The sequence below is a fragment of the Meleagris gallopavo genome, chromosome 10, assembly GCF_000146605.3.
Source record: "Meleagris gallopavo isolate NT-WF06-2002-E0010 breed Aviagen turkey brand Nicholas breeding stock chromosome 10, Turkey_5.1, whole genome shotgun sequence".
NCBI lineage: Eukaryota > Metazoa > Chordata > Aves > Galliformes > Phasianidae > Meleagris > Meleagris gallopavo.
Genome location: NC_015020.2, coordinates 10,843,840 through 10,856,261, shown reverse-complemented (window position 1 = coordinate 10,856,261; position 12,422 = coordinate 10,843,840). Strand labels below are relative to the sequence as shown.

The 12,422-nt window shown below is 48.0% G+C and overlaps 1 protein-coding gene across 1 annotated transcript; it reads right to left on the bottom strand.

Annotated features, from left to right (window-relative positions):
- Window positions 1-296: 296 nt before the first annotated feature.
- Window positions 297-11,807, bottom strand: FASLG (Fas ligand). The gene is made up of 4 exons (XM_003208588.4): window positions 7,117-11,807; window positions 6,773-6,818; window positions 5,253-5,306; window positions 297-4,816 (listed from the first exon to the last, which is right to left on the bottom strand). The coding sequence occupies exons 1-4, from the start codon at window positions 7,507-7,509 to the stop codon at window positions 4,422-4,424; spliced, it is 888 nt and encodes a 295-aa protein (XP_003208636.2). The 5' UTR covers window positions 7,510-11,807; the 3' UTR covers window positions 297-4,421.
- Window positions 11,808-12,422: the final 615 nt, after the last annotated feature.

Sequence of the window (12,422 nt, the reverse complement as noted above, 5' to 3'; positions counted from 1 at the left end):
AATTTTATAAGGAGAGAGAATGTGAAATTGATGGTGGATCGGCCTTACCACAACGCTGAGATGAGAAGCGCAGGCAGAGAAGCGCAGGCGAGAAGCGCAGGCAGAGAAGCGCAGGCAGAGAAGCGCAGGCAGAGAAGCGCAAGCGAAGCAGCGCAGGCAAAGAAGAGAGCATCAGGTGACCTTGCCGGGAGTTATATCTCCTCGCTGACCGCAAAGCCCCCTGGGGAAACGTAGCTGCTCTTCTCCGCTGGACAGGCACCCGGAACTTGAGCATCAGCAGTCAAACCCCCAGTGCATTGCATGATGTTATGATGTGGAATACCGATAATGAAAAATCATGAAACCATGACAAATGTCTGAGCCAAGACTCATATCTGGGTGAACCTGCTGAGAGCCAGTCCATGTCGGAGCTCCAATTCAGGTCTCTGACACTGCTGCATTTGTTGACCAGCAGTGGCTTCTTTCACTTCTGCATTACAAGAGTCCTTCAGGCCTTCACTGTGCACCAGTGACCTTCCTCTGCATCACAAGTAACCACAGGCTAGTAAAAAAAATCAGGAGACACAGGTGTGACATCAATAGGAGGGATATGAGAGACACTGGCCATAACTATTAGGAGCCTTTTCTGCTTCTCTGAAGGTGGTTTTCTCCGCAAGGGGAAAACTGCCTGCAGTAGAAACCGTTGAGGCTGCTTGGCAGAATGCCACCTCTCATCTCAATGGGTCTGTGAGGAGCAGCACCCAACCTCAGCCTCACTTGTTATTCATCCTATCTCTCACACTTAGGCTCTGCCTCTCAGAGCTTGCCAAATCTCCTCTCGCTTCCTGCACTTCTGCTGTAGAAGCAACACTATTTACCCCCACCAGGGTAAATAGGATGCAGCATCTGATATGCATCAACCACGAAAGCGCCCATCTCCCTCAAGCAGCTTGCTATGCTCGGCACATAGCAGCATGAGTGTTTCTATGTCATGCAGGCTTGGCCAGCTGCACACCCCAGTCATGCAGGCATTGCCTGGAAAGGGTTCAGCTAACCATGAGTTGGTGTGCCTGCAATGGACTTGCTGGATCAGCTCCGAGCTGGATTACATAGGAATAAAATTCTTGCCCCTAGGAAGAAAGACTGTGAACAACAGAAGACCCCCAGGCACTAGGAGCTGACCAGAAGTGCTTCACAGGAGTTGCTCTGGACTCATCACTTCTCAGCTGTATTCTCTACAGAGCAGAAGTTCCCTAGACTGCCATTAAACACTGCCCAAGCCCTGCAGTATCTCCACATATGGCCCAAGCTCTTCCATCAGGAGAGAGGAGCTTGGCTTACACAGACAGCTGGGATTGTTCAGTCTGGAGGAGGCTCAGAGGAGACCTTACAGCTCTCTACAACTGCCTCAAAGGAGGCTGTGACAGGGTGGGGGTCTGTCTCTGCACCTGGGTAAAGCAACAGGACGAGAGGGAGCGACCTCAAGTTGTGCTAGGGCAGGTTCAGGCTGGATATCAGGAAACATTTCTTCTAAGAAAGAGCAGCCCTTTCCAATGCACCACCACTCTTTCTGAGTGTGTCCGCTCTCTCAGTCACAAAAGCATTAACAATGCCATCATTAAATAGCTATAAAGAATTTAATGCTAACATTAAGCAAATACTCCAATCAGTGAACAGCTTCTTAGACAGAGAATTAAACTGATGGCTTTAATAAAGCTGCTCCCACAAGCAGTCTGTGAATCAACCCTGTGCAGTTTAAAATTGTATGCTTCTGTCACAACCTTACTTCGAATCTTCAGTCACAGCCCATGAGCTCAGCAGTGGATTTTCTACATTCAGGTTGAAGCGATGTTTGAGAACAGGATCGCAAGGCAGAAGCACGCGTGTTGCTGGCATCTGTGCTGCTGACTCAACGCAGTAGCAGCTGCTCTCTGACTCAGGAGCAAGGCTAACAATTCATAGCTTTGTCCCACAAGGAAAGGCAGCTCTGTCCACTTTGAGATCCCAGCTCGATCTACAATACCATCCACCTCACCACACCACTATCTCTGAGACTTGCAGATCTGCATTCCTGTCAGCACATCAGATAAAAATGTTAACAGATTCTTGTCCCCTCCTGATGTGCAGTGAGAGCAACTGCCACATCCTGCCCCAGAGTTCAGGTTCATGGCTGAGCTGTCTTGTGCTGATTTATACAAAGCTTTGGGAGCTTTTCAACCCTTCACTAATACAGCATTAGCAGAGCGCATAAACTCAGCATCAGTTTCCTTTAGGTGCTGAATGCTCTTTATCTCTCTAAGGTGTTCATCACCAGCAAAGAAAGGAAGCATACAATGTGCTCAGAAATTGCTGAAAGCATATAGATGTATAAAGAGAGATGCACAGTCACTCTTCAGATGGATGTCTAGAAAGCAGCACAGCATAAAGAGCAACCAGGAAAGGGAAAAGGCTTCCAGTCTTTCCTTAAAAGATTCAGTCCAACACCTCTCTATCTGCAATAAGTGGTTTGTCCCTCTGATAGCAGGAGACGGGTGCAGTGGGAAAGCATCAGCTAAGGAAAAAAAGATTCCTAACCATTGACTTTTAGAGGCACTTTCCTTCCTGAGAAATGCAATGGAAAGCTCCACATGCAGCAGGGCCAGTTGTGTGAGCAGAGAGATAGTGTTCACCTCACCTGGCTGCACCAATGGCCTGTCCACTCCTGGGTTTCGAAGAAACATGTTAACACAAAGCAAACAACCACAGGCCACACACCACAGAGCAGAGAACAGCACCAGAGAAAAGGAAAGAAACGTTACGTGCTGCAGGAGAACCACTGTTTGAATTACAAGAAGCCTGGACCACAGGCAAAAATGATGCAGCACAGCCTTTTTGTACTGCCTAGTGACAACATGGCAAGTTGAGGTTAATTCTTGCAAGGAAGAAGCTTTGTGGACCAGTGCTGGAGTGAGCAAATGTTATTTAACACTAAGTATGACTTCCTCTCTTTACCCCTCAGACTGCCATGTGAAGTGCCGCTGGGGCTGGCAGGCACAGAGAGAAGTGTGGCTTCGGGGGATGGCAGCACTTGTGCTCAGCAACCAGTGTGCTGCTCTCAGAACACTTCCAGACCCAGCCAAGACCTGGAGGTGGGGAAAAGCTTGTGTCCAGCTCCAAACACCACTATCTCCAGCATGCAGGGGAGAGCTCCCAGCCACCCACATCCAAACCAGAGCTCACAAATAACACCCAGAGCAATATTTACAAAGCACAGGGGCTCTCCAAAACTTTCTATCAGTATTTCTCTCAACTTGAGCTCAACCCTGCATTTCCAGATCAGTCCTCTCTCTGACGGTCAAACAGAGCTTGAGCTGCCCACCTCACACCTTCCTGATCCCCAGATCTCAACAATTTTCATTGCCTGAAAGCTCAGTGGCAGGGACCCAGTGCCCCACCAGGCAGGAAGCAAAATTTTCTGGCACACTGCTAGAGGTAGAGCAGGGTCCTGTCCACTGACCAAAGGCGTTCTGGGCTTTGGCCATTGCAAAAGCCTTCTGTCCCACATAAGGAGAGTACAGTGCCATTTTCTAGAAAAATATACCTTTATTTACCATCTGTGTTTTGCCCAGGAGAGAGCATCCCATACTCAGCTAGGGCTGGTTTGCTCAGGTCCTATCAGTGAGAAGGGTAGCTGGCCGCTTATTCTGTACCCATCATCATAGCATGGGGAGGATTCAGCAAGACCTTGTTTTGATCACAGGGCCAGGACCCCTCACAGCATCGCCACTTCCAGCACACTCCTTGCAAGGCAAGTTAAATAAAGGGGTGGGGATATTTTCTGGGAAGGGAACAGTCAATAATTTAACACAAAACAAACCTACCATGCTTAACAAGCCAACTGGTAGGTGGGTGCCTGTCAGACAATTTACAGTGCCAAGTGTTCTGGTGGGATGGGCAGACCATTGCTCAGGGAAAGCAGTCTGAGCTTCGCTCCCTCCCACATCACCACCCATGGCGTGGCACAGCACAGTTCAGACTGAGGGCCTCCTGGACACAGGCCAGCTGTCCCCAAATGGCCTGAGCTCACTGGGGGCACAACAGCATGTGTGGGCCAGTGCTGCTGAGGCCCTGGCACTTTCTCAGGTAGCAGAGTCTTCTTGAGCAAGTAGTGAGTTTCAACAGGGTCTTTGATGCACTGCATTTCAGGGTGGTGGTTTTATTCAGAGGAAGAAAATGCGTGATTCTCTTCAGACAGCCCAGGTGCTTCCAGAGGTCTGGTTTCAAGCTTTTACCTGTTGCTTGAGCCTTCTCATCAGAAGGCTGAAATGTGGTTTCTTGATGGGTTTCCAAGAGTGAGACCCTGTTTTGGTTTTGGCAACACAGGACTATTGCCTCTCAAGTGGCTGTCATGCCCTGCATGTCCCAGTGTGTGGGTGCTGCCAGCCACATTTCAACAGCACCACTTAAAGCTTAAATAACCCAAAGAATGTCTTGGATTCCTCAAAGTTAACCAGATCAATTTTGGAAACGTTGACATACAGACTGTCTCTCTCCCTGAGCTTGAATAAAGCCCCCAGGTAGCTTTTCCGGGCCCACATTTTCTCCTTTGTACAGTAGTTGATGCGCTTGTCCTCCATCAGCACATGGCTGCCTGGTGAAGCTGGGTTTCTCTTGTAGACAATGTGGGTCAGCACCTCGTTGTCACAGTGCCTTCCCCGGAAAAGCACATTGGAGTACACAAAGTACAGACCAGTCTCATTGATCACAAGGCCCTGGGCACGGTACTGAATGCCACTGGTGAAGGCATGACCAGAGATGGGTTCCCACTCCAATGGGAGGTTCCGCTGTGTGGGATTCCCTGGAAGCCAGAATGAGAATGGAAGTGCAGTAAGTACAAGCACTAACATGTTTTCCCTTCAGTTACACCCCAAGTCACAAACAAGTCACCTGTTCTCTGTGTCTTTGTGTGCAGCATGAGAAGTCTACCCCAACCTCACGGAGGTGGAGCTCTCACCTCCCATGTGCTCACTTGGCATTGAGCTGCTTTTGAAAGCACCTCACTGACAAAAACAAAAAACAAAGGAAAAAAACATAGCTCTCATTAAAAAGCCTGAATAAGAGGAATATTTTAGCAGTAGAATAACTTCAAATTGCCAGAGCACAAGCCTTTCTAAAGGAAAATGAGTAAGTCTGTGCAAGGCACCTCTCTACAATGACAGCCAAGCTGCCCTTTCACCTCGGCAACATCTGCCCTGCTCTCTGCTCTCAAATCTTGCTGGCCCCTCAGCACATACCTGTTAAGTGTGCTGCCTTCCTTGCTTCCTTTTTCACTGGCTTGCTCCCCTGCCCTGCATGCAAACAGAGGAGACTTTAGCCATACGCTCCATGGAGAAGCCAGACCAAGAACAGAGGTATCCATGAGGCTAAAGCAAGGTAGATTCCTAGCAGCAAAGAGCACATAGGCACCATGGCTTGCTGTAAAGAGATAGAAAGATGCTCAGCCAAATGCTACGAAACATTAGGGAGAGTTAGAAAGAAAGAGCTGAAGCAAAGGATCAGAGGTGATCCAAAGCAAAGGGAAAAACAAGAGAGCAAGGAAGATTTTCATCTTCAAATGGCTCCACCAGTGAACTCAAGCAGAGGACATTCACTCAGGTTTTAGGAGAGCAATAATACTGTGCCTTTATATGGCTTCTTTAGGCTGTGCCAAGGTGACTGCTTGTGTCCTGTCACAGACATACCTGCTTTATTGCCCCACTCCAGCCCAGCACTTCCACAGCACCAGAAATCTGTCTGCCAAGTACCAAACCTCCTTACGGCTGGACCAGAGAAGCTATTTGAGACATTCTGAAAGCACCTGCCCAGCCAAGCAGACCCTGTCCTCAGAGGGGTGGAATACAGGTAAGAGAATTCTACCTTCCATGGAGGGTCTGAGTGCTCCCAGAGAAATAGGCTGGTTACAGTGACTGGGCATGGGGACCCCATCCTATTCCATCTTGCCCTTTCTCTCAGTGTCTACTTCTGAGCATCAAGCTCTCAAATTTTAGAAACATCTTGTTTTCTTAAGCCAGTTATTTGGTCTTCTTTAAAAAGATTTCGTAGCTAATAACACTAACACAGAATGTCAAATAACAGTTTGAAAGTTCAAAATATGATTTTACAATTGTTCCATTGAGACTGAAACCACTTTTTTTTGCTCTAAATTTAGGAAAAAAAATGTAGGTTCTTTTGGAAAGTTCCAATTTCAGTGAAAAGACATTATTTAAAGAGAATAAAATCACCATAGAATCAGGATCTTCTCATCTAATTTTGACTGCAACAAGTGAGACTTTGTACCAAAAGAACTTAGGAACAAAGTTGCTCTCTCTCAAGGATACAAGCGGATCTTTCCACTCCCAAGGAAAACAGAACTCTGTATATCATCCCAAAAATCTTAATGAGCAAAGAGAAAAAGTAATAACGTGCATCTTGGTTCTCTGCTCTCCTCCTTCCATGCATGCTGTTGCAGTGCATTAGGACAGCCAGAAATTCACTTCCACAGCAGAATCCCTCCCAGCATCAGTACCCCACTTGGGTCTGGGAGGCCCTAAAGCAGAAGCAAACTGTTCCACACTGACACCACTAAGCATTCCAGCAAGCAGGATGCAGGAACCCCTCCCCACGTGCTCTTCTTCAAGCCAAGCGAGTGTAATGAGCACTTCCAGAGCATCAGAGCTGCAGCCCTGCCTTCGCACCTGACAAGGGGAGGGAAGAATTTGGCAGGAACATTCACACATGCTGGCAAGGAGGAGTTCCTCTATGTACATCAACTCACCTATGAGCTTTTCCAGGGCTGGAGGGATGCGTTCAGTGCTGACAGACTGTCAAAAGAAGAGTGACAAGCTCTCTTAGCAGGGTGAGAGCATAAAGGCACCATCTAGATGCAGCCAGACTATCTCAACAATGGCTATTCTGAGTGCTCATGCAGAGCTGCAAGGTTAAGTGTACAGGGAGAGAGCGCCTGCAGCACTCAAACATCAGGACATCCAGATATGTACCACAGTCACCAACAGAGCAGTCCTTCACAGTAACAAACAGCCCCACGCACACTGGCATGGCAGACAGGTCACTGCCACCGGATTCTCCCCATAGCCTGTGCGGCCAGCAGGCAGACTTTACCTCTCTGAGTTCAGCCAGTTCCTTCTCCAGGTGGAAAATCTGAAACATGCTTAGCCCCACTCCAGTGAGGGCCAGCAGAATCAGCAAGAAGATCACCAGGAAGCCGACGCTGCTCCTTTCTCTGTTGCTCTTTGGTTTTTTCCTCCGATCGGGTACCGGTGGTGGGAAGGGAGCGACAGAGGATGCTGGATGGCAGGAGGTACTGGCATCAGCACAGCCATCCACCCAAAAGATCTGGGGGTACATACAGTTTAAGTTCTGCTGCATGGCTGGGAGTGGGATGGGCTGGACGCGCTTTGTGTGATCTTCCATGTGGCAGCCAAAAACTGCCGAGGCTGGCCCAGACTGAGCCCTGGGGGAAGACCCAGCTCTGCTTCTGTGTGCCTGCATCATCACTCCAGCAGCGATCACCTAGCTCAGATGCTGCAACTCTATGAAAGCCTCAAGCAGCAACAGCAAACCCAAAAGCTTCCGCCCTCGGCTGCAAGTTCAGGGCACCCGCCTGCTCCTCCCACGCTGCAGCAGCACGCACATGCAGCTGGACAGAGCTAATGGCAGGCTGCACTCACACAGCACCAGCCCCAGGAAGGAGGTGTACAGAGCAGCACAGTGCTGTCAGGCAGGGGCTGAGTAATCAGCCAGCCACCCTTTCCAGCAGCCCACTCAGGCAGAGGCAGCTGCTTTTCCACTGCGGTGTCCTGCACCACAAGCAGGGGGAATAACAGACTCTTCTGCTTCTGGCATCCTGCATGAGAGGTGAGAGGCAGAGCTGAGTTTTCCCCTTAGCAGAAATATGAAGATCTTATATCAAGCACAGCAGCAGGCACTCCAGACTGCTTCATTTTGCAAAGGACAAATTACTTACTGCTGTCTGCTGTCCTCTTACAACTTGCAGCAATACTAGAGAGGGCAATTCTTGTTGCTTTTCAGTCTTCTCTGAACAACGGTGAGTGCTGCAGCAGGACCTCACCTGGCTGGGTGACTGATCAGACACTGCACTACTCATCTTGGTGGAACTTCCTTGCCTTTCAAAGAAGGATTCAGAGTTCAGGCACACTGCAGGGACCAGAACTTTTAAAGGCTCACTACCAAACCATGAGGAGAGAGAGCATCTCCATTTCTCAATATAATTAAGTCTTCATTGGCTGCAGATTAAGTATGGCAAGGAGTTTTCCCACAAATTTCCCATAAATTTACACAAAAGACTGTCCATAGCTATTTGCTCTTCCGTTTCACAGACATAATGAAGTGAATGCATTTGTAGGAGGGTAGTGTTTAAAAAAATGAAATGTTTAGTGCAAGAACAAACGGAATTTTTGTCTCTTATGTGGCTGAAGAAAGCAGCCCCAACACAAAGGTTTTGATCTTGAACATCAAAATCTGGAGTTCAAGGTTAGCACGCTCTAACAATACATGCACACCAGTTTCTCCAAAGCAAGGGCTGAGCTGTGCCTCCAACCACACCAATCAGTCAGATGTGCACCACCAGCCGCCCCGCTGCTTTTTGAGAACGTTCACCGCAGCCCCTTGCTGAAAAGGGAATCCACAGCACGAACCATTTCAGCAACCTCTAGGGTCTTGTACTTTAGCTCTTTGACACAAAAAATAAAAGCAATTAAATTCACTTCCCTCAGTTCAAGCCTATTCAACACTCCCTCCCAGAGCGCTGAGGACACCATCCCTGCGACTCGCTGCAAAACAGATACAGATGCCATGGAGTCCTCATTTCTTTAATGTCCTCTGAGGCCCTTGAACTTCTGTAAAAATACAAGGGGCAAAGCTGAGAGCTTCCTCCTTCCTGAACTCTCTCTTCAAATCAGGCAATTTTGACCTTTCCCCCAGGTGGATGCTCAGGTGTTTGAGGTGTCTTCCCCCTCCAGGCTGACTCCTATGCTCCTTTTTCTGACACTGATTAAGTTCAATGCAGACATCTCATCTTGGTGGGATTGTAGGCACATGAGCTAGATCCCTTAAATGTTACAGATGTGTTTGCCACTGACCCACTGCTTCCTATTTTCACAAAAACGCACATATAGTTTTGTAATTTGTGGGTAAGCTGATGAAAGCCCTGTTGCCTGCTGCATCTTCTCTATTCAGATCAAGAGCTCTCTCACACCACATGTTGTGGCAAACTAAAGACGAAGGTTATTTTTACCATCAAAGAATCCATTTCAGTGCTGAGCACACTTTCAGAGACTTCTTCCTTCCAGACACTCTCTGCCATTGCTGCCTGCTCTCACACTGTTTCACCTGTGGCCACCTTCAGAGCCCACCTGGTAAGCAGTGCCAAGTGGGAGCACATCCACGTGGCACATGGCGACACCTGCAGGCCCTGCCTTCTGCTGGCTTCCTACCGCTCAGACCATACACAGGGTTAACGAGGGTTTTGAAGTGATGGCAGGAGTGCTTGCTGCAGATAGACACCCATGTCACAGCAAGCTCTTTTGATAGAAAGCAAGGAACCAAATTTTAGGCAAAGTTGATCCCACCCAACATAGGAATCGTGAACAGTTGAGCAGGATAAAAGAGCAGAAGAAGGGCAAAAAGGGCATCAGATTTATCTCTCTGCCTCCTAAGCCCCTTTTTCACCAAGTTTGTCAGCAAAGAACAGCAAAAGACAAGACGTGGTTACACAGGCAAAAAAAGAACTTGCTTAGAAGGATCCCTCCATCTTTCGCTACCCCCAGAGGAAAGGTGGGAGCTCTTGTGAACTGCACACATCATCAGGCTGAAGTTTGTGCTGACAGCAATTAGAATCAACCAGCAGCTAAAAAATGCATACAGGTACAAGTTTGCATCAATACATGCAAGGATTTAAAAAACAATTAAAAAAACGCTGTGTAGGAGGAAGACTTATTAGGTTCTGGACATGGTAAAATACGTATTTGAAGATGACATTTCCTGTTACAATAATGACTAATAGAAATGCTAAAAAGCAACTCCTGAAAGCCCACGGGGCCACATAAATTACACCCAAGAGCAACTGAGGATCTAGTTAAGAAAACAAACAAAAAGACAGCATTCAAAGGTAGGGTTGTGTTTGTTTGAGGCATTAACTCCAGAGGTGACAACATTTTGCTGTCCCAGGCTAAGCCTGGCAACCAGAGCCAGACCAACACTGGTAAGTACCAGCCACATATGGCAAAACGGATGCACCTTGTTCATGCTCGCTAATGGGTACCTCAGAAAGAGCAACTGCGAGCACCACCCAAGAGAAGGCTTCTGTTTTTTTTGCAGCAAAGAAAGCGTGAGGGCCCAGGAGCTCAAGCTCACAGATAGCTCCAGGCTAACAAATGGGGAGATGCAGACAGCCTCAGAATGCATGTTGCAAGTTTAAATTCAGCTTCAGAAAGGCTCAGAAAGGAGTGACAATAACTGACAGACAGCAGAAGCATCCCCCTTGGTTTATCTGAGAGCAGAATGGCAGGGACATAACTGAGGATCTTACACAGCTCCATAGTGCTCCCAGCTGCCTCCCCCATATGGTAAGGCACGAGCACGGTGGATCCCACTGCACTCTCCTCATTTGCCCCTCCTGCCCCAGGACAGCCCTTGGAGACAGCAGCAGCTCATAGCATCCTTGGGTTACACAACATTGCGGTGAGCGCCGACATCTCAGTGTTGTTTCTTTATTACATGTTTTTTTTAACAGTTCAGTTTTCCCAGCCAAGGGTGATGCTTTCCACTTCCATCTACAGTCAGTTCTTCACTAGAAACAAGAGGCACATGCTGAGATGTGCGTTAGTACCAACAGCTCCCTAGAGAGCTGTTCGCATTCACGAAAGAGCAGCATTCAAACCCTGTTTCTGACAGCTCTATGGCATCGAAGTGCTCAGCACAGCCCTTTTCCAGAGAGCAAGACATTTTTCTCTCTCTTGTTCATTAAGCACTTGCAAACTACACCCTGCTCCCAAGAGGCACGAGGATCAGCAGAAGGGGCACTGAGCTCTGTAGAGATCTTCCGAGGCAGGACAGAATCCAGCAGCACAAAGATCCAATGCAGCCAAGAACTGAAAGCAGTGAAGTAAGATTCCATTTCTTTTGATTGTGTCTGTAATAAAAGCTAGGAAATTAAGTACAGGGCTATGAGGTAATGGGATCAATTGCTTGAACATACGGGAAACAAAATCATAGATGATCTAATTGTATGCAACAGCCTACTTATGAGAAAATGGAACAGCTGCTGTGGCTGCAAGGAAGACCACAGCAAACACGCAGATGCTGATTTCCCGTTATCCCCGTGACAGTCATTAAGTGCATTCACAAACCCTTCAGGTGGGATCCACACCCTGCCCCATGCTGCCAGCATACAGCCAGCCTCAGCAGTGGGAAACGCCAGCTGGTCATCAAACACTGACCATGCCCATGTGATAGCTCCCTGGGTAGTGCATGCAACGCTCAAGTCAGCAGTAACCATGCCATGTTACAACTAATAAGAGATGTTCACCAGCTGTTTCAAGTTATTTTTTGTAAGAGCCATAGACAAAAATTCTTCTTTGCTGTGAGACTGGAAAGGACCCAGTAGGATGCAGGCTCTCTACCCAGCATGCATCTAGCAAAGAAAAAACCAGCATCGAAACAGCCAGCATTTATCTTCCATTTTTATGTCCTATAGAGTCACATCAAAGAAACACAGAATGGTTGGGTTGGAGGGGACCTTAAAGATCACTGAGCCCCACCCCTGCCATGGGCTGGCTGCCCTGGGCCTATCCATGGTCTGGGGCACCTCCAGGGATGGGGCACCCACACTGGCACACTCTGGGCAGCAGTGTCAGTGCTTCACTGCCCTCTGAGTGAAAAATATCCCTCTAACCTGTAATCTAAATCTCCACTTTTAGTTTAAAGTCCTTGCCCCTTGTCCTGTCATTATCTGCCCATGGAAAGTTGGTACCCCTCCCACTTGTAGGCTCCCCTCAAGCAGTGGAAGGCCACAATGAGTTCTCTCCCCAGCCTTCTCTTCTCCAAACTAAACAAGCCCAACTCCCTCAACCTTTCTTCAAAGGAGAGGTGCTCCAGCCCCCTGAGTATCTTCATGGCCTCCTCACGACCCACTCCACCAGCTTCACATCTTTCTTGTGCTGGGGCCCCTTTTATTATTTTTTAAATTGGGAAAGAGATGCATTAAAAAGATGCATGATTTTTACTATCCATTCCTAAGCTAACCCATTTTATCTGAAAAAGGTCTGGAAACATTAGATCTTCTCAAGCCGATCCAAACCCCAGCAAGTTTCTTTTCTTTAGCAACACCTGATGCTGTTTGACACTCAGGGTTTCCACAAGATGAGACGCTGCTTGATGGCTGCCTA